At 46.0% G+C, this 22,777-nt stretch overlaps 1 protein-coding gene across 5 annotated transcripts in view; it reads left to right on the plus strand.

Annotated features, from left to right (window-relative positions):
- LOC138520889 (CMRF35-like molecule 6) overlaps positions 1-22,777 on the plus strand; it is a 232,476-nt gene that overhangs the window by 147,089 nt on the left and 62,610 nt on the right. For 4 of the 5 annotated variants that reach the window (XM_069633304.1, XM_069633302.1, XM_069633303.1 and 1 more), the window contains 2 exons: positions 9,972-10,082; positions 18,149-18,204. In XM_069633304.1, coding sequence (XP_069489405.1) covers positions 9,972-10,082; positions 18,149-18,204 — 167 coding nt within the window. The remainder of the gene's footprint in view (positions 1-9,971; positions 10,083-18,148; positions 18,205-22,777) is intronic. The other variant, XM_069633305.1, reaches the window with a different exon arrangement.

A 22,777-nucleotide genomic window follows, 5' to 3' on the forward strand; every position in this document is an offset into this window, starting at 1 on the left:
GCCTAGGCATACTATTACATAGGCGCTTCTGGCTAATGCAGTTGGAGGAAGTGACCCTGATGGGGGGGATATTGCTTCTACTACAGGGAGTGTTGGAAGGGGCGTGGGTGATGTTTGTGTCCGTATACACCCTCAAACAAGGTCAGAATCCATTCAATGCAGAGGTCCCGGACACAATAATGAGCAGGTGACAGGGTTTAATCGTAGCTGGTGGGGACTTCAACTCATGGGCTGAAAGGCATCTTGATAGACTCTCGAAGGGAGTAGTGCAACCGAGGGGAGAGCAAGCAGGGGCAGACTCATTTAGGAGGGCCCTGGAATGTAGAGGTTTGGCTGATGTTTGGCAGGTACTGCACCTAATTCAGAAGGGCTAACTGTTTTACTCTGGGCCACACACAACCTTCTCAAGAATAGACAACCTTTTGTTGGTTAGAGAGCATGTAGCATGAGTGCGACGTTGCGAGATCCACCCAGTGGGTTGGTCGGACCAGGATATGGTTATCATGGCGCTAGATAGCACAGCGAGTAGAGTGCTCGCTTTGACATCCGTGCAGAGCCTGCTGACGCAGGTTCGAATCCCGGCAGGGCCAAACTCAGCCTTTCATCCTTCCGAGGTCAATAAATGAGCACCACACACCGTGGGAAATAAGCAGCGCTCAGATACCTGAGTGTTCATAGCGCTATATAAATGCACAAACAAACAAACAAACAAACATAGCTTGGATGAATAAAGGGAACTCCCATTGGAGAAGTAATGACGTTTTGTGGCGAGACCCGGTCTTTACCAAACGGTTAACTGAAGTATTGGAAGAATACTTCCAGGTCAATGACAATGGGGAAGACTGGGAAGCAGGCAAGGCCACCTGGAGAGGGCTACTGATGAGGGAAGGTGCCAAGCGCAAGCGCAGGTTGAGGGAAGACAATCTCTGCGGGAAATTGTAGAAATGGAGGGCAGGCTGCATGAGATGGGGGGCTACATGGAGCACGACCTAGCGACCTTACAGCAGAAGAGGATAGAGTTAAAAGCACTAGGGGTGAGGGACACAATTTGAAAACTGAAATTCCTAAAACAAAAGTTGTACAAATAGGGAGACAAAACTGACGCCTTGCTGGCGGTGGGGCTAAGTGCTCAAAGAGCACAAAGGTGGATTGGGGGGTGTTAAAACAGTGATGGAGCAGCGGGTGGCCACCCCGAAGGGCATTGCAGAATGCTTTGTATTCTATTATGAGGGTTTGTATAGCAGTGACAGGGACATGAGCCGGGAGTCGATTGAGCAATACCTTGGTCAGGTGGAGGTAGTGCATCTACGCGAAGAGGAACTTATATCCCTTGAGGCTCCCTTTACAGCGGAAGAAGTGCTAGGTGCTATCAACATGCTGCCCAATGGTAGGGCACTGGGGGAAGATGGCTTCACAGTGTGGTTTTACAAAAGGTTTGCAGGGGTTTTGGTCGCCCACCTGGTCAAGTTGTTTAACCACATACTGGAGTCAGGGGTTGCTCCAGCCTCGTTCTACAAGGCCTTGATCTTCGTGATCCCGAATGACAGTAGAGACCACAGGGTTGGATTGGCCCTTCGGCCTTTCGGGCTGTGGCTGGGCTGAAATCACCCCTGGGGAGTGGGGGCCGGTTTCTGGCCATGCATGGGCCGGTTTGGAAGAGAAAAAAAATATTTAAAAAAATAACAAAATCTAATATTTTCTTTTTTTCTTCAAAAAGCCGTTCATCCTTCTTAGGTCGATAAATGAGTACCAACACAGGGTGGGTGATATTGTATGCATATTTGTTCTATAAAAAAGAGCTTAAGCATAAGTGCTATACAATAAAATATTATCTTGTGGCCTTGGACGTCTGCTTGGATTCACAGTAATTTGTGTACTTAGGAACAATGCTATTTGATGATACTTCCTGCTTTGTCAAGGGGTGGAAGGTCGTGTTTCATCGCTTCCCGGGATGTCATTTTCGGGTGGGGTAAAATGACATCACTTGCGGTGATGTCATCAGAGGCCAAGGGTTGTGAGGCGAAGGGTGGGCCACTTTTTTGAGGCGAGGGGTGTGCCACTTTTTTTTTGGGCGACCAGGCCTATTTCTTGTCCCAGTCCGACCCTGAGAGACCCCAGTAGTTGTAAGCCATATTACCCCAAACTCTCTCCTGAATCTCAATAAAGAAAATATACACCAGAGCTTTAACCACACGTCTGGAAGGGGTATTACCTCTTTTGATGCACCCAGACCAGGTTGGGTTTATGATGGGTAGGCAGGGAGGGGATGTGATGCGCAAAACCATTAACATCATGGAGAATTCTCCTATGGAGGGGGCAACCATGTGCTGGTAACTCTAGACTCAGAGAAGGCATTTGATCGGATGGAGTGGGGATTTCTATTTGGGGTGCTCAGAAAGCAAGGATCCAGGAAAAAGTTCCTGAGAGGGGTGCAGGCGTTATATTGGAACCCAACAGCAAAGGTAGGGGTGAACGCAAAGACCTCCAGGGACTTTGGCCTCAGCCGAGGAACAAGGCAGGGCTGCCTTCTCTCACCTTTACTGTATGCCCTCTCCATCGAACACCTGGGTAACATGATCAGAAAAGATGAGAGCATAGAAGCTGTCAAAATTGGCAGGACTGAGTACAAACTAGAGATGTATGCCGACAACATGCTTTTGCATCTGGCTGATCCCTCCTCCTCGATCCCGAAGGGCCCTACAGGTGATTCAAGAGTACAGGTGGTGGAAAGGGGCTCAAAGTCAGTACGGACAAATCAGTGATCTTTCTATATCATAGGGCAGAGGGGGAATCAGAGGTGGATGTAACGCTCACCTGATTCCCACGGAGGCGCGGGTCTTGGCAGGAAGGTGTCTGTAACACGAAACGTGATGTGCAGGATTCGGTTGGCTTCTGGGGTCGACCCTCTCCGCACTGTGTGTCGAACTCGAAGGGTGAGGTTTCTTAGATAGGTGAATGCTGGGCTCTCCATCTGCGTCTAGTGCAGGGTGCCGTTGCCAGTTCCTTCACTGGTGAAACGTGGGCCTCTTGACTTCAGAGGATGGGTACCGTCGTTGACTGCACGACCGGTAAGTTTCTGGACACCTTTAGTCTTTATAGTCTTTTATGCGTGGCACTGAAGCGCCTGGAGTTGCGTAAGTATGGCCAGCGCTCTTACTGTCTCTTTCTTTGTCTTTGCAGGAGGCGATGCAGAATGAAGAAATCCGGAATTCGCCGCGTGCCGGTAAGTGTGACACTGCTGTTGTCTTTGCAGGTGAAGATGCGGCGTGAAGAATCCGGAATGCACAGCGTGCCGGTAAGTATAATAATGCTGTTTATCTTTGCCGGCGAAGGTGCAGCGTGAGACACGGCCGCTGCCGATGGATCAGGTAAGCAAGCACTGCGTGTGAAAGTTCGTTCTGCTAACCTGTTGTTTCTGGTCTTTTGCAGGTGCTGATGTTGCTCGGGTACAGGAATGGTAAGTATAATTCTTGCAGGTTCAGGATCCAAAGAAGAAATGCTGGAACAGACTTGGTGAGCGTTCTGCTGCAGATGCAGAATAACGCAAAGCACGTTTCATCAATCGGGTGTGGTTTAAATAGCGTTGGAGTGATGAGGCGTCTCCTTCCGCGGCCACGCCTAAAGAAAAGAGTTCCTGCTTCCAGAAGAGTTCACGTGCTGTATCCAGGGAGTGGAGCTGCCCCACCCAGGTAAGAAAGTAGTCCCAGTTCACCGAGGACTTCTAAGAGTCTGGCAAGTAAGCAGCATGGTCTGCCGCAGGTAAGTCCACCCAAGCACCTTCACACCAATGATGAGCCCGGCGCTTCCAGTGCCGGGACCGATGCTTCTGATGAGCCTGGTGCCACCGGCGCCAGGACAAGGTCCAAAAGGTCCCTGTGGGGACCGGCTGGTGCCTAGGATCAGGGTTAGGGGCCTGCTTCCAAGGACGTTGGGCTGATCCTGGCTCCTTGGAAGCAGTGATCATGACAGTGGAACTGGAAGAGATGAGAATCCTGATTGAGCGAGTAGTGATTAAATACCTGCCGTACTGGTTTCGAAGGACACGAAGGATCTCTATGATGCAAATTTCTTCCCATTTCTAAATGGCCTCTTCGCTGACCTAGAAAGATGGTCAGGGATAACAATGTCTTGGCTGGGGCACCTCAACAAAGTCAAAATGATGCTGCTCCCCAAGTTCCTTTACCTCCCTCAGATGCTCCCCATAGCGATGCCAAGGGAATACTTTGTGGAGCTAAAGCGCAGAATTAATCAGTTCCTATGGCAATGGCAGCGACAGAGGGAGGCATACACAATGCTCATACAACCCAAAGAGGGTTAGGAAGGGGTCACCAGAAATTTACAGTTACTACTGTGCTGCACAGTTCAGGGCACTGGTACTACACCTGAGAGGAGATGGGAACAAGCAATGGGTGGGGATGAAACACCACTTGTTTCAGCCAGTAACTCTAGGGGAATGGGTGTGGGCGCCAAAATTGCTAGTCCTGAGAAAGTTGCTAGGCCTTAGGATTCTGGTGTCTATTTTAAGGCTATAGTGGAGAAGCATGAGATGAAAGGCGTCATCACGGGGCCCTCCACAGAGCCACATATGCCCCCCCCCAATCAGGCACGAAATTCAGGAACCACTCCGCTTCCAAAAATGGTTTGAGGCTGAATTGGTGAGAGTGGGGAAGGGGGTTATGGGAGACACCTTCCTCGCACTGACAGAGTTGGAGGTGGGGTTACACATTGGGTCTTTCACTACTTGCAATTGAGGGGGCTTTGATGTCTGATAAGTGGAAGGAAAGCATACAGTGGGATTTGGCAGCCACAGACGGAGTATGAAGTAATGCGACCTCCACCAAAGGGCTGAATTCATTCAAGTATTTAGAGTGTGCTACTGGCGGCCAGTGGGGTAAGCACAGAGGCACTCAGGAAAAAAGTGGGAAAGAGACCTGGGAGGCAAATTCCAGGATGACCAGTGGTAACCTCTTCATAGAAATACCCATGGACCGTCCATTGCATGCCAATACAAATTACACGGCTTAAAACTCCTCTATAGGTGGCAATACGACCCCGACCGCCTCTCTAAGATGTTTAAGTGGTCTGACCCATCATGCTGGAAGGGATGCAGCCAGAGAGCAGACTACTGGCATATGTGGTGGGCATGCCCCAGGATACAGGGATTTCTGGATGGAGGTTCTGGGGTGGGTGAAAGACCTTGAAGGAATAGAGAGAGCCTGTGACCCACTACTGATGTTGTTTGGCCTAGAAGACGATGAAGGGGAATAGAGGCACCTCCCGCACATGCCCCATTTCTTGCTCCCAACAGCAAGGGTCTGAATTGTCATTAGGTGGAAATGGCCGGAGTTGCCCAGTGAAAGAATGTGGGCCCTAAAGGCTAGGCAGATTTATGACATGGAAAATATCACTGGCGCCATCTACGACCTGTGCCCCTCTAGAGAGATGGAGTGGGGGTCTTTCAGTCTAAAATATAGTTCGTAAAATACTGCAAGGGAAGATACGGTGTAGGAAGACGGCATTGATGGATAAGGGAAGGGAGTAGGGCCCTAACAGGGACGGCTGGGCGCCCCAGAACCCTAGACTTAAGTGGAGCAGTGCCTATGGCCCCAAGAAACGAGACTATCCCTGATGGAGCAGAAAATGGACTTTCCCATGCCACCAATTTAGAGTTATTCTTGATGGTACCCGATCTGTCATAAGGGGGGAGGGAACAGGGAAGGGGTGTCTGGGACGTTTTTGTTTTTGATCTTTAAAATAAGGAAAAAGTGAACATTTGATTATTCACCACTACCATGATCGTTGCTATGTTGAAATTCTCAAAGTATGTGTATACATGTTCAAACTTAAAGATTTAAAAAAAGCATATTCAAATATTAATTGTTATAATAACATGTTCTGCCAAATAGTGCATAACAAGCTTTATTTTTCCAGTCTCAAATAGAAGCCTGTATTATGACCACTTTCGGCTGACGGTGGCCATTTTGGAACATATTTTCCATGACTGCTGACCTAGTAATAGCAATGTGAGCCTATAATGTGAGCCTATAAAGACAGCCAACTCTTGATTTTACAACTGTACTATCAAGACTTAAAGAAACACATTAAAATTAAATGCATGATACAATGGCCTACTCGTAGTTATTATTTCACACAACATGTAGCGTTGTGCGCTCCTCCCGTTCCTATTTAACAAGCTTGCACACAGTGGCGTTGCTAGGGGGGGGCTAAGGGGGCTATAGCCCCTGATCTTTTGGTTGTAGCCCCGGATAGAATCTCAGGAGCTACAGCCAAAAGACTAGCTAGCCCCCAGTCCCAACAGTTCTGACATCAGCGTAGCCCCGGGTCTTTTCCAGACCTAGATACTCCCCTGCTTGCACATATCTTTAGGGACATGCCACATACCAAAGGAACTTCCTATTTTCCACCCACTTCTCTGTCTGCCGTCTTCTAATGATAATCACAGCAAAAAAGTGAAACTGGAGCCCTTTACTTCCAAGCTCAATAATTAGAATCTGAGTAGTGGGAACAGCTAATCTCTTAGAGTGCATCGAAGTAACACTTTTTCCAGATTCAGGATCTGGGTCCATCTAGCGCCATTGGTTCCTGTAATGGGAAAAGGATAAAAGGCTGAGTCAGATGAGTAGGGGTTAAAACTTGTATTTTTTAGGCAGAACCTAGATGTCGGAGGTGAGCCTTAACCAGCTGAACCAGCTCACCTGCTGCAAAGATGAATCTTCAAGAAGATGCTATAGCATCATGTAGTACATGCACTTTAAGAGCACTTTCACTCTTCATAATAAAGCGCATCCTGGGAAACTCTAGGATCAACACCTTGTGTGGATGGAGAAGCGTAGAGTGGTATAAAGGTGGAGTTAGTAAACACCCTTATCTGTTGAACAGAGTCTTTGCCCAGAGTCAGTGGAGTTTTGGGGTACTGGGTGATGTTTTTGTGTCTTTAAAGTCTCAGAACAAATCTAGAGGTTGCATCTTTGACTCTCCTTCAGTCAGAAAATAACCAGGGACCCCAGGTAGTTTGGTCTTGAGGGTACTAGTGTAATGACTGGCATCTGTGTGGATAGGGCCGGCATGACATGATGCTGCGGATTGTTCAGAGTTGAAAGAAGTAGCTTCTTGCAAAGGCGTTCACTTGGAGTTTGAGGATAGACAAACTCACCCAGCAGGATCACAATTCTTTAGGTCAAGGCATTTGTGTGGCTGTGGTGCTGTAAATATTCAGTTTGGTTTTGGTTGGGTAAAATTTAAGTCTGTTTGTCGTCATCCATGAGTCAACATGTGCGAGTCCTGTTCTAAGGTCTGGCATGTTAGATAAAGGGTTATTTGTAAACTTGAAGGTGATTTGGGGTATCAATAAGTTCCAGGAGGGGAGGTGGGGGGAGGGTTATTGAAGAGAAATGTAGAACAGTTAAATGTGTTAGGTGCTCTACAGGTGAGAATCAAGGGACTTAACATGAAAGGGGTCATGTTTGTGTGTCTTTCGTCCTCCCCATGAGGAATGAAGGATCCAGCACAGTGCGGCTCATTTTAATCTAATGCCCGCCCATCATTTTAGCAGAATTTAATGCCTGCTAGTAAAGAATGCTTCAGTTGGATGTGCACCTTGGCATGTTAACTTCCGTGTAGGGGTCACTTCACAGACATAACCAAATGCAGCCAGCCATCCTTGGATAGAAACACACACTGTGCAAGAAAGAGCAACATTATTTATCTTCCCCCACAGCTACCTGGGAGCCTTTGTTTAATCACTATGGTATAGGTGACAAACAAAAGTCTCAATGTTTTCTACATCCAGCATACATTTAGAGAAATACTATATGTGACACATCAGTTCTGTTCTAATATGAACCTTACAATATAATTGGTCAGGTTTCTATGAGTAAAATGCATTGCCCTTTCTCATTGGACATAAATGCTTCCTGAAATACATAATTATTTCTTATTCAAATGACTCATACTCTGCTGATCAGCATAAACCTTTTTGTTCCTAATTTCAATGAATCACAGAACATATTGTTGCAACTTAAGAACTGGATGAAAAGCGGTTTTAAGATGATGCATGTTGTAGCTCGACTCTGCCACGCTCATACGATCTGCTGTCATGTTTCCATTGGCTACTTCGTCCTTATCTATTTCTAAATCACTGCCATCTTTTAGTCTAAAACTCCCTTTCTGCCATGGCACATCTAGAATCGTATTTTCATACCATTAATGCTGTTAAATTCACGCACCTGGCTTTTGCCGAGGCCTCCCCTGTTCCCAATAACCTTGGCTTGAGTTGCTAACTATTTGTTTGAGCTCTACGCAGCTCTGTATTTCTGTGTTTTCAGCAATTTGAATTTACATGAGGCTTTGAGGCCTGTATTCATTGAAATGCATTCTGTGGCATCCATTTTGGATGGAATGGATACCTTTTGCTGTAGCATTACTATAATTATAATAATAATAATAATACTATGTTAATGAAATAAGGGCGGAATGGCTGCTTCAATGGACAATGCTTCTCACTTTTACAATGTTGGGCAGGAAGGCGTTGCACAGGCCCTGAATGACAGGTTCTTCTGCTCATCACCAAAGGACGGGGGTAGTCTCTTTTGGTCTAGACTTCTTCACTTCAGTTTAGTTTCTCAGTGTGCCCCACACAGAGGAGAGTGTAGTTTGCAATCCCCTCATTGCTCTGAAACTGTATTGTGGCTTAGTTAAGCAGGAGGAAGCTGGTAGAGAAGTGAGTATTTGAGATTGGTCAGTAGTTTGTTGAGTCCTTTGGATCAGCTGCAGATTTTTGAGAAGAGGCTTGTTGAAGGTTCTTTTGGAGGCATGAGGATCAATGCCATGTCCAATACACAAATTGAGCAGAGATATTAAAGACTGTGCAAGTCAGAGATGAGATGCTTAGTTATAGCATTGTTGATGTTGGGGAAGGGATCCTTCAAAAAATCTCTTGGCTGCTAATGACCGTGCTTAAAAAATCATGTATCACGAACTGGCAGAATGCCCTCGGTGCTAGAACAGGTGGTCTTATTGGGGCTGTTTTTCGATTGCAGGAATTAGTGGTTTCTCATCCTGTCTTTTTTGGTGGGTCACAGATTTATCAAGTTTTGTTGCTGAAGTGTTCTGCAATGATGCCACAAAGCTCTTAGAATAATGTTGGTATTGTGTTTTTGCCTGAAAGGGTTTTACATTTTTGGCCAATTTGCCAGTTCACTCCTGCCATGTGATGTGTACATGGCGTGTAGTGAGCCTTTTTAGTGTTGACCATTTCAACTCCTTATTTGGTGTCTGACATCCTAGTATAAAAGAGTTTGCTGTTTTTCATTTGTATTGATGAGAAAGGGGCTGTTCACCATAGGCAATCACAAGTGGTTTCACCTACATTGCACTTTTGCACAAAACAATATGCCTTGAAGAAAAGATAATCCAGGTCGCTCTTTCATATGGTGTATCCCTTTCCTGGGTAGCAGGGTGGGGTTGGATCAAGCTGCCAATGCTGAATGAGCCCAGAGGGTTCTCGGGTCAGACCAAAGACACGAATACCAGCTGGACTCTGATCTGCCATGGTTCAGCTGTGGTTAATGGGGCACCAGTGCAAATGGAAGCCGGAGGCGAGAAAGGTCTCCATCCAACTTTCCATCGCTATTTTACTGCATTTGGTAAAGGGACATTTGACTGCATTCATTGCTGAATTTTCAGGGTGAGTGTGGGGTCAGGAGATTGTTTAAATGGGATGGTATGGTTGTGAGGTGGTAGAAGGATATATAAGGGGCGTGCTCTTCATGAAAATGCCACCAAATGATGCAGTGAGATGGCACATGTAGTGAGTTGCCCCTGCTTCTTGAGGGATATTTGGCAGTCTGGAGGTATACCTCCACAAAAGCTGGTAGATTTTCAATTTGATTACCTACATCATTAGTTTCCTATTACCCATCATCAATTATAATTCCCACTATTTCTTACAGGGGTCGGGAACAGCATGATAATGACCGCTGCCATGGTTACAGTGATACTGATGGTGGTCATACTGGTGTCTACTTGCATCTACTGGAGAAACCGGAATCAGAGCAGAAAAGGTGCGTGAACAATATCATATTGCTTTCGAAGGATGTATGCACATTTTATTGATAATATGGTATGCAGAGGTTTCATCACCAAAATAGTGACTGTTTTATCATTGTGCACATATATATGGAGGGTAGGTGGTAGGGGTATGCAGGGGCGTGTTATGAGGGCTTCTGCATGGATGGAGGAAGGACATGGGGGACCCCACATAAAAAATAATGATTAACAAAGCAACAATCAAACTTACCACTTTCCAAATTAGGCAGTTTAATGTTAATGTTAATGTTAAAGAACATTTGTACCGTGCACTATCACCACCGGAGTGGTCTCCTGGTGCTCTGGCCACTCTGAAAAAGGACGTGTGGGGGGGTTAGTGGGAGGAAGCTGGAAAAGTGCAAGAGAGCAGTGATGTGCTGTTAGCGGCCTCAGCCCAGTGGGTCCGTTGGCTGGGCCTGGTGTGTTTGCAGCCGGGAGTCGTCGTGAACCGGTGTGCGAGTCTATGTGTGTTTTGTTTTGTTGTTGCAATGTAGTGAAGTTTGTGTGGTTTGTTGTGCTGTAGATTTGTGGTTGTGTTTGGTTTGGAGTTTGAGAGGTGTATGCAGAGGGGGGGAAATTGTCAGTGCAATTGGTTAGCAGTTGGCATATCTATCCTGAATTGAGGCGCTGGGCTTCTGTAATCTCCCCAGATGGGGTTCGGGAGCATCCCTGCGCCTCTTTCCTGATCTGGGTCCATCCCGCCTTCAAGGTCTCTTTCAAATATGGTCACCTCTCCCCCAGCCTCCCTCACAGCCCTACCTGTCTTCCCTTCCCACTCATGCGGCTAGTGCACCTGCCGATGTCTACAGCTCAGTTGATGTGGTGATTGCTAATATCCCGACAATTCTACAACACTGTGGTACCTGGTGGCAACTAAGGGGCGAGTGCGGGTGTACGGTGGGATTAGGGTGGGTTTGTTGACTCCGTCTCCCTGGGTGTCGCCTGTGTTCCACTCTACCCAGTGTCACTTATCCAGGTAGCGTGGGCGCTTCCTAGTGGATTCTGGGAGTTGTCCGTGTCCACTCCAGTTTAGACATCCCTTTTTCTTTTCCGTTTCGGTTTTCAGTTTGAGTCTGTGGTGTTGAAGAGCCAGGTTTTTAGTGATTTCCTAAATATTAGGTGATCTTTGGTATTTCTTATTTCTTTTGGGATGTTTTTCCAGGTTTTTGCGGCAGTGGTAGAAGGAGGTGCCTCCAAGTTTTTTCTTGAGGTATGGTTTTGGTTCCAAGTGGATTTCGTTGCTGGACCTGAGGAGTCTTGTTGGCTTGTAGATTATTATTTTCTTTTGTAGGAATTCTGCTCCTTGTCCATTGATTGCCCTGTGCATTATGCACACTGTTTTGAACGTGATGCAATGTTTTACTGGGAGCCAGTGTAGTGTCTTTAGGGCAGGAGTGGTGTGTTCTCTTCATGATAGTTTGAGGAGTAGTCAGGCTGCTGTATTTTGGATCCGTTGTAGTTTCTTCAGGAGGTATTCTGGTATTCCAAGATAGAGGCTGTTTGCATAGTCGAATTTTGACATGATGAGGGTGACGATAGTGAGTGTTTTGTGAATGAAGGAGAGGAAAGGTAGGATTCTTCTTGCCATGTGGAGGAGGAAAAAGCATTTCTTGACTGTTGCATTTATTTGTGGTTCTAAGGTTAGGGTGTTGTCCATCAGGACTCCCAGATTTTTTACTACCTTATATGGTGATGGTGCAGTTCCCGTTTCCGTTGGCCATGGGATGGCGGTTTCGTTCTCTTGGTCTTTGGATATGACCATGATTTCTGTCTTTCCTGGGTTGATTTTCAGGTTGTTGGTAGTCATCCAGTTGAAGACTTATTTTAGACACGCGATTAGGGTTGAACAATCGGCTTGGGTGTCTTTGATTGTGTAGATGATTTGAGTATCATCTGCGTAGTTGTAGCATGTGATGTTGTACTTTTTGAAGATTCTGATAACCGGAGTCTGGTAGATGTTGAAGTACAGTGGTGATAGTGAGGATCCTTGTGGCACTCCACAGTCGTTAACTCTTGGAGTGGATTTGAAGGGTTTAATCCATATGGTTCTGTTCTGTCTGCTAGGAAAGATTTAGTCCAGAGTAGTGCTTTGTCTGTTATGCCTATGTCTTCTAGTCTTTTGGTTGGGGTGTCATGATTAACTGTGTCGAAGGGTGCGGAGAGGTCAAGTAGAATAAGGGTTGAGGTTGTGTTTGAGTCTGCATTAGTTTTTAGGTCACCCCAGATGGATAGAAGTGCTGTTTCCGTTACTCTTGCGGGTCTGAAATCGATTTGACCTTGGTCTAGCCGGTGGTGTTTTTCTATGTGTTCTTGGGTTAATTTATATACGTAGGTTTCCAGGAGTTTTGCCGGGTAGGGAATGTTTGAAATCGGCCTGTAGTTGGAGAGGTCTTCTACGTCGCCACTTGTGTTTTCCAGAAGTGGTTTGATATATGCTGATATGAAGGTCCTCGGTACAGTTCCTGTTGCTAGTGATAGGTTTAGAAGGTTTCTGTAGTATTCTGCTGGCGTTCCTTGTGCGAGGATCGATTTGTAGATGTCTGGGGGACAGGGATCCATGGGTGATCCAGCTTTCTTGCTGTGTTTTACCAGCATTGCGAATGCCTCTGCTGATATTTCAGGGACGTTTTTGAGTTTGTGCTGAGGTTCTGTGACAGGTTCGCTTGGTAGCATGTTGCAGTTGGTTGGTATGTTTTGTATGGTTTGTCATTGATTCTTTTCTTGAAGTGGTCTGCCAGGTCGTTGCATAGTTTCTCTGGGGGGTTTGGGGGGTTGTCGCAGCCTGGTGGGTTTCTCATCTCTTTAATTATGTTAAACATTTCTTTTTTTGTGTTGGTGGCGTTGGTGATTCTGTCATCGTAATGCCTTCTCTTCGCCTTTTGAATTTCCTTCTTGTATGCGTGGATTTGTCTCTGGAACAGTGTTATTTTGTCTGGGTTGTATTCTTTCCTCCATTCTAGTTCCATCTTTTTTTTTTCCTTTTTCAAGGTGCTTAAAAGTGGGGTGAACCATTTTGCCATTGCTCTTTTTTTTGATGGGGTGAATGGTTTTTCTGGGGCGATCTTGTCAATTGTGTCTGCAATCCAATTGCGTAGTAGCTCCGCTTTCCCGTCTAGGTCAGCTAGCTCTAGTTCTGTAGTTGAGGGTTTGGTTGACTCCAGTTGTTCGAATAGGTCGCTTTCTTTGACGTGTTTCCAGTTTCTTTTTGTGGTGGTTGTGAGTTTAGGAGGTTGGTTGCAGACTTGAGTAGGCAGAGTGATCACGAATGGGATGATGAGATGGTCGCTCCACAGTATTTCTATCGGCGGTGCCGTGGTGACGAATTTTTCCTTGGTGAAAATTGCATTGAGGGTGTGTCCTGCCGAGTATGTTGCCCCTTTGACTAGTTGTCGTAGTTTCATGGTAGTGAGTTGTTCAATTAGTGAGTTTTGGGAGTTGGCGTGACTGTCTTCAAACCAGATGTTGAAGTCCCCCAGGATGATTAGGTGTTCGTGTTTGATGGCTATGTTGGTGATGGCTTCTATGAAGTTCTCAACGAAGGTTGCATCATATGTCGGTGGTCTGTAGAGCAGGATGAATTTGACGTTGGTTTTTGGGCTTGCTGTTAGGTGTATTACCATAGTTTCGCAGTTGAGGATGTTGAGCGGTTTGTCTGTTTTTATTTTCAGGTGTCCTTTGAATGCTATTGCGATGCCTCCCTCTTTTTTGTTTTTCCTATTTATTTGAAGGCATTTGAAGTTGGTTGGAAGGCAGCTTTGGAGTGTGATTTTGTAGTTGTCGTCCAGCCATGTTTCGGTGATGAACAGGATGTCAATGCCGTTGTCCTCGAGTAGGTCGAAGATCTCTGTTGACTGTTTTGACATGGATCTTGCGTTTATAAGATTGCAGTGGAGTTTGGAGGTGTTGTTTGGTTTGGACTTTCTTGTTGAGGTCGTCTTCTGATCAGTTTTGGGGTTTCCTTCCTGGTCGATCTCTTGTTGAGGTGTATGTTTTGGGGTGTCAGCGTCTTCGAAGAGTTCTTCTAGGTTTTGTCTTGGGTTTTTGTCTTCATTGGTTTCGTCTTCCATGAGTTGTGGTTGTCGATTGGAAGTTCTTCTTGCTTTGGTGATGTATGGTGTTATCGCATCGGTCGTGTGTTTGTTGTTTCTTTTGTTCATTCTTCTTCTGCATGTTTGTGTTGGGTAGTTTGATGTTGCTGCTTCTAGCTTTGGGTTGGTTTGCTCTGGTGACCGGTTGTCAGCGAGGTAAGGAGTTAAGTAGAGGGATTTGTCTCTTCTCTCAGTGTTGGTTCGCTTCTTGTTCCTGACAGCAGGGGTGCGTTCTGTAGTTGTGGTTCTTTGTTGTTGTTCCTGAGTGTTTTTTCTTTCTTCTATTTTTCTTTCCCTCAGAATGGGTCGTTTGTGCGGCATTATAAGATAGAGAGTTGTTCAGTCTTTATTTGTTTGCTGATGTCCAGTCGGTTCTGCTTTGGTTTGGTTGTCTTGTGGTGTAGTAATGGGTGTGCAGAGCTGTCTGCTAACAGTTAGGGCTCTGTCTGTAGGTGGTATTTCTGGCTGAAGTTGCTGACTCTTTCAGTCGCTGTCTTGAGAGGGGTAGGGGAGGTGGTTGGGGGGTCATATAGTTGGGTGTTAGTGGTGGCTCACTTTGGTGTCCGTCTCCCTATATGGGGTTCACTGCAGTGAACAAGCAGTGTGGGTTTAAGAAGGCTATCTACTGATTGACGGGTGATTTAGAGTGGCGCAGCTCGGTTTTACGCCTTATGAGGCGTGAGCCCCTAATCGGGGTGTCGCTCCAGAGTATTTCACTGGTGGGTTCTGTCTCACTGTAGGAGTGAGTTGGTCAACCTGTCTAGAGGTCTATCAATGAGATATGAATATCGTACTATGCAGCCTGGAAATAGAACCCCTACCAAACCTGAGATACCTGTAGAGTGGAGACAGGCCTATCAATGCACTCTAAATATCACCCAATGCAATATGGACCCAGAACACCTACCAAATGAGAGACCTGTACAGTGGGAGAGAGGCCTATCAATGTAATCTAAATATCAGACAATGCAGTCTGGAGACAGAGCCCTATTAAATCTGAGAGACCTGTGTAGTGGGAGAGAGGCTTATCAATGCAATATGAATATCGCACAATGCAGTATGTACCCAGAACCCCTATTACAATTGAGAGCCATGTATAGTGGGAGAGAGGCCTATCAATGCAGTCTAAATATCACACAATGCAGTATGTACCCAGAGCCCATATTAGAATTGAGAGCCCTGTATAGTGGGAGATTGGCCTATCAATGCAATCTAAATATCACACAATGCAATGTGTACCCAGAACCCCTATTAATATTGAGAGACCTGTATAGTGGGAGAGAGGCCTAATCACACTGTTTAACGTTGGTTTGCTAAGTGGCTAGGATTCTGGGCTAGAGTTGCAGGTCTCCCCTAAACCGGGCCACTCCTACCTCATTGGTCCTTGTAGTTGATGGTTGACGTCTGGTCACTGGCTTCCCTGCCTTCCCCTTCGGACACCCCCTGGAGCCGCCTCTGTTGGAGCCGCCTTTTTTCCTTGGGGTCCTTAGCGGTAGGGGCTGCCGGGCAGAGGGCTGCCCTGGAAAGGCACTTAAGATCTTGGAGGGGAGCCTATCATGGGCGGTGGGCGGATCGGGAGGCGGGGAAGAAGGAAGGGGATTTTTAGGGGATGTGGGCACAACGGGGGGGACTTTCTTTCTTTGATTTATGTTATTTTTATTTTTTTTAAGGAGGAGGATTCCAAGGCTAAGATAGGTCTTGGGGCCGCAGGCACTCACCTGCTCGAGGTCGCAGCAAAAAGCCTTTGCTCAGCCAATCACGGGTGGAGGGAGTGTTGGGAGGCGGGCAGATGGGGAAGCAATGAGAAAGGGACTTGGGAAAGGAGATGCTGCACACAGGGGCCTGGGGGCTGCTAGTTGGGTCGCAGGTGCACTAATCTAGACACAGGAGGTTCCGGGGGCACCTTACCTGACCTGGGGGCTGGTGGATGGAGGAAGGGGCTCTCTAGCAGGGTCGCCAGTAGGCCCCTGCAAGGAGGCCTTTGCTCAGCCAATTACGGGTGGTGGGAGGGTTGAGAGGAGGGCAGACGGGAAAGCAACGTGGAAGGGACTTGGGAAAGGAGACGCTGCACGGGGGGCCTGGGGGCTGCTAGTTGGGTCGCAGGTGCAGTGATCTAGGCCCAGGAGAGTCCGGGGGCACCTTACCTGACCTGGGAGCTGGTGGATGGAGGAATGGGCGCTCTAGCAGGGTCGCCAGTAGGCTCCTGTAAGGAGGCCTTTGCTCAGCCAATCACGGGTGGAGGGAGGGTTTGGAGGCGGGCAGACGGGGAAGCAACGAGGAAGGGACTTGGGAAAGGAGACGCTGCACGGGGGGCCTGGGGGCTGCTAGTTGGGTCGCAGGTGCAGTAATCTAGGCCCAGGAGAGTCCGGGGGCACCTTACCTCACCTGGGGGCTGGTGGAAGCAAAATAGACTCGATTGTCTGATGAAATTATGATTGGGATGATCAAGCAGCTAAGCGTACAATCTCCCTGACGCTTTCCTTAAATGAGACGAGAGCGAGTATTTGTACGCTATTGCTTCTATAACTTTTCTTTCCCTTGAGCTGCTGTTTGTAGGGTGCCACTGGGTCCATAGGCAGTTTGTTTATGCTCTAAGGTCACACCAGTCCAGAATGATTTGCACCACTATTTGCTTATTGGGCAAATTTACCATGGTTGTCTGTCTAGCCAACCTGGATTGGTTCTGTGGTATATTTTATCCCTCAGAAGTCTTTGACGCGACAGTAATTTGTAGTAAGCTTCTTGGACACCTCGTGGGTGACGTCACACAGTGCCAGCGGACGTACAATTCCATTAGATTCCATTTCAACAGGGGGTATGCATGTGAAGAACCACCACCCACTCATGATAACTTCTTTGATATCTCCTAGGGTTCTCTTATGATATATTATGTAGTTTCTAAAACGTAGATGCAATATGAGGAATTCCTCATTATCAATATAGCATAGGGCAAGTCCTCACAAACAGCGTTTCGTTACTCACTGCTTGTGCAAAGTAAGGTTGCCAAAGTTTCGGAACCATAGAACAAATGGTCATGTCTTGGAGTCCTTACTGATTGTTGTGTTCCTTTAAGGAGTGTTGGAACGCGCATCTGACCGGCAAGTACACCGCGTGTTTACGGCGTCTGTTAAGAGTCACAGCTACGAGTAATGTCTCCAATACATGAGGGTGGGCATTGATCTAGACTTATTGTAGAGAGTATGTGTAGTGAAGCTGAGAACCTAATTTAGGGAACAGGTGGAGCAGAAGGGAAGACCAATGTGTGGTTTGAATAGTAATCCAGTTTGCTGAGCACAGGGTATGGATCGAAGGCTTGGTCAAGTTGTGGCTGTTCCTTGGAGTCAGGAAGAAAGGTGACTTTAGTCTTGGACGAGTTTAGCATTCGGCAGTGTAGAGCCATCCAGTGACCAATGGCAGAGAGGCAGCCGGCGATGCATTCAGAGATAGCCGGGGCGAGGGTTGAAAAGAAGAACAAGACCTGAGTGTCATGTACAAAGGGATGGTAATAAAAGGCAAAGGATGAGATGAGTTTTCCCATGTAAGAGGTGTCGAGTGAAGAGGAGTGTGCCGAGGGCTTATCCTTTACGCATGCACAAGGGCTAGTGTAGTTGCTCATGCGTAAACATCATTTGCACTTGCGCATGCTCAAGGTATTGGGGCCTCTGGCTGCCCTATTTCTCTTGCGTTGGCTATGAATTCCAGACAGCATTTTTAATGCTCCAACACAAACCGATGCTGTATCATGAATCCGGAATCAGATCGAGAAACCCGGATAAACACCTGCATTTCGGTCAAAGGGCTTTGTCAGACACTTCCTCCCCTCTCTGGCCTTCCCCTGCACCCATGAAACCACCTCCCCCATACACTTGTATTACAGTAGTCTTCTGCTTGCTACATACATCAGCAACACCCAAAAATACACAAATACATACTTTTGTTCTTTTTCTCGCCAGGCAGAAACAGTGGCCCATCCCCAAGAAGTGAAAAAGAAGCACCTGAAACAAATAAGGTAATGACTCGGTCTCCCAAAATGCTGAATCCATCCCTGCCTGATGCTAGCTGGATGGATGAACAGATGGATGAGGCGATGGTGGATACAAGCAAGGGGAATATGATGGATACACAGATAAGCAGGCGGATGGATGATGAAGGGTTAATAATGGGTGGGTTCATGGCTTGGTGTATTTGCTGATAGATATGTGGACCGACACATTGATGAAAGTGAGGACAGACAGATGGATAGATACATGGATGGATTGATGCGTGCATGGCTGGATTGATTGTTTTGATGTATAGATGTATAGATGGATGGCTGGATGTGTGGAGGCATGGATGGATGGATGGACTGAGGGATGGATGGATTGATGGACTGATGGACTGATGGACGGATGGATGTTTGGATGGATGGATGGATGGATGGACTGATGGATGAAGGTATGGGTGGCTTGGTAGAGTTGCTGATAGATGTGTTGACAGACACATTGATAGAAAGGAGGACAGATGGATAGATGGATACATAAATAAATGGATGGATGGATGCGTGGATGGCTGAATTGATTGATTGACTTGATGGATAGATGGATGGATGGCTGGATGTGTCTATGGATGGATGGACGGACGGACAGATCGATTGATGGATGGATGGATAGATCGATGGACTGATGGATGGATGGATGGATGGATGGACGGACGGACGGACGGACGGGTGGCTTGGAGGAGTTGCTGAAAGATGTGTTGACAGACATATTGATGCAAATGAGGATGGATGGATGGATAAATGCATTGATGGATGCGTGGATGACTGGATTGATTGACTTGATGCATATATGGATGTTTGTATGTGTGGATGTATGGACGGACAGACGGACAAAAGGACGGATGGATTGATGGATGGATAGATGGATGGACTGATGTATGGATGAATGGATGGATGAGTGGATGGACCCGGTGGCAGACACATATTATACACGTGAGGACAGATGGGTGACTAAAGGGGCACAGGTGGATGGGCGGGTGGATGGCTGGATGGATGAATTGAAGGATGGATGGACAGGCGGGCAGGTTTATAGGTGCATGGATGAGGAATTTGTTGGAGTGGTAGGTACATTCAAAGTTTAAGAGATGGATTGGTTAGGGATAAATACAAAAATAAGGATTTCAATATTGAGATAAAGTGGTATTAATAAAAGGAGGGGCTTTTCTTGATCATTTTATAGGATCAAGTTTCTCATTCATGGTTAGGTTGCTCCTCACGCTCTGTCAGGATAATGTAGTTTGTCAGGGTCTGATCTTCCACCTCATTGTTAGTTTCTTTGAAGTTGCCTGACTTTAGTTGATTTTTCATAGTCTTCCGGAATTCTCAGTCCTTCCCAGATTCAAATACTTGAAGAGTTCCCAGCACCTCTTTCGGCTTTTCGACTCTTTCAAAATGTCTCAGAACCCCTCTTGGTTTCATTTAGAATTCTTCAGGCATCTTAATGATTCGAGGCACTTTTTAAATCTTCTGAACACACCCATAGGTTCTAGGCATGTTCATATATTGGTGCTTCACTCAGGCTCTAGGCGATTGCTTGAATGTGAACTCTTCTCCCGTTACTTATCTTTCAGACCACTCAGGTGGTATTTCTCCATCTAGGTCCTTTCAAAAATACCAAAAATCAAATGCCCCTGTAAGGTTCTGGGTGTTTTTCAGACTTCTCTGCATTCCTGTCAGGCTCTGGGTGACTTCTAAAATGTAAACACCCCGTCGTAGGCTCTATGCATCCTTCAGACGTCTCGGATCCACTTTCTGCCTCTGACGGGTTTTCAGGGTTCCCTGTGGATCTCTCAAGTTCAAGCCACTTTTCAAGTTTCTCAGCACCCCGCAGACTTTGCGTCTTTCTCATGGTTGTCTGTGATGCTTAGGTTTTAGACACTTTTGAGGCTTCATCACATCCCTCAGTTGCTAGGCGCCTCTTACAGTTTTCATGATGATCCCCTAGCATCTTCCTCACCACATGGGCACCAAGAACTACTGAAAGACAAAGTCTGTCTCCATCTCCCCTCTATACAGCAGCTCGATGCTATCTCCCCAGGCTCCAATTGATGAACGACTGCCTTCCAGCAATCTTGCTCTCTTATACCCCTCATCTTGAGCCCGGATTGTTAATGACATCCGACCCCTTTATCTGTTTAGTTCTGTTGGTCCTGAAAAATGTAGAACTGACTCTTTTTCCATCATCCTCTACTTTGTGCTCTCTGTCACATAACCCGGGGAAGATCAGGTGATAATGTCACGATTAATCAGGTGATCATACTCAATTCAGGGAGTCCCCGCCCACCAAGCAAGGTGACGCACACCCAAAGCGCTTATACAGATTTAACTTTAGTGAGGCCCACAACCCGTCTCGCACGATCCCCAACAAATACCGTATGTACCACGAATAAGCTAGGAACCAGGCCGGTTTTATAGTAAGAACAGATATATTTATTTAAGTTTTGACAAAGAAGACTAGCAAACAACATCAACCACCAATACTGTGGCAGTACACCATATCACAACTCCAAATTACTTGCCGTTATTAAAACACAGGTATAATTTTGAAATATGCAGTCACAATTTACATCAGATTTAATTGCAAAATAACCAATAGAAAACATTTACAATACAATGGAAAAATCGTTTTGGCTTTATTTTGAGAAAGGCAATGTTTGGAGAAGGAACTCAAATGGAGAAATCGTTTTTAACACACCTTCAAAGGACGTGCTTTGCTTTGTGGATTCTGGTTTGGGAGACATTGGCATAAATGGGAAATGTTATTTTGCACCCTCTACATTCACTTGAATAGCCACATTTTAGGATTACTTCTTTTGGGGATTTAGGACCCTCCTTTTGGGAGAGGAGTCAGGGGTTTCAACAGGACAGTCACCCAAGTCTTTATTGTCTGTACCGGCTCTAACACACTGGGCATGAACTTTGTTAATTTCAAACTCTAACAACCCTCATCCCGTGATTTTGTACATGGGAATTAATTGATTTCACTTTAATTCAATGCGCTAAGGATCTACACAGCTTCCCCCACACAATTTAATGGACAGGATTAAAGAGGGTTGTTCCCAAAACAATTCAATTTAAATGGATAGGGTGATTTTCTATAGTGGAATTCATTTTAATTAGATTTGATAAAATGTGCCAAGGGTCTTCCCAGTACCACTCCCCTACCTGCTATGCGAGTTGGAGATTAAGACTGGCAGTACCCCCCACACCTTTGATGGCTTTGGGATATATCTACTTACATGGGAGGCCTTGGTTATGTGGCATCCACGGAAACAGCCGGGCCTCTCTGAGGACTGCACAGATGTGGTCAAAGGTTTCAATCATGGATTTTATCCTGCCACCAGACTTTCTCTGCTCCTCTGATGGGGTCCCAGCTAGCTTCTAGATTTCCCTGTCACTGTCTGCAATGCAACGATTGAGGCCTCTCTGCTAGTTGTTCCTCGCAAGAGTCCGGCAACAGCCTACCTGCAGTAATAAAGTGAAAAAGCCATGTTCTGATGCAAAATTGACTTCTCATAGGGCTGATGACACTCCTGATAATTACCACTGTAAGGATTGGATAACACTCTCCCTTCACCTCACACCAAGATGCCCACTGGCTGCTGATAGGACCAGGAGTTGGGAGATGTGTATGATGTAGGCTCAGGGAGAAGGACAAATACATCATTTCAAAATGACAGGTGGGTTTTACCTTTTTGGGTTCTGAAAATCTACCAACATACATTTTTTTGGCACACCGTTCCTGGGCAAAATTATTGTTTTTCGCGCTTGGTGGCTGCGCCGTAATAGTTACAACTCTGACACCACATACCTTTAACATTAATTTCACCATCACCACTTCATCAATGTTCCAGTTCCTCAGACTTATTAAAGTACTAGAATCATAATTTTGATCAGAACTTAAGTTATGTACATGACAAAAATGTAATTCTTACATGGTCCCAGCTTGCTTTTTATCCCCTTTAAAATTAACCTGGGATGAGTTTGATGGGACCCCGGTGCACTTTTTATTACAGAAAATGTATTCAATGGTAATTAATGGCACTGCATAATAAGTGCTCCTAATTTCACCCTTATGGACCCTACCAATTCTTAGGTTTTTATTTCTCCTTAAACATGTGACCAGCCATCTGCTCAGGCCAATGTTTATTTTACCCTCTTCTCCTGAGCTTCAAAGGGTCTTTGCTCAGACCTAATGCATACTTTATGGGGAACCTGACCTTAAAGGTAATTTCTGTTGGTCATGTGTTGGTCATGTTATCTGCATCACCGTAGTTCCGATCTCCCTTGCAACATTTCTCTATATTTTTAATTGAAGCTTCAGGCCTGTTTCCTTGATAAACCCAGCCCAAGGTCTGGAGGTCACAGTTCCAGATACACCCAGTTCAGTTACATGCACAATTCTGAGAAATAGCATTTAAATTTAAGAAACATATTTACACATAACATTGCATCCAGGCTTGCTGACAATAAATAAACTATTTCTTTACAGAAGGCTTGAACAGGAATAAGTCCACTCTTGGTTTTATTTACACAGATAGGCCCT

The sequence above is a fragment of the Ambystoma mexicanum genome, chromosome 13, assembly GCF_040938575.1.
Source record: "Ambystoma mexicanum isolate Mex_15411 chromosome 13, UKY_AmexF1_1, whole genome shotgun sequence".
NCBI classification, from domain to species: domain Eukaryota; kingdom Metazoa; phylum Chordata; class Amphibia; order Caudata; family Ambystomatidae; genus Ambystoma; species Ambystoma mexicanum.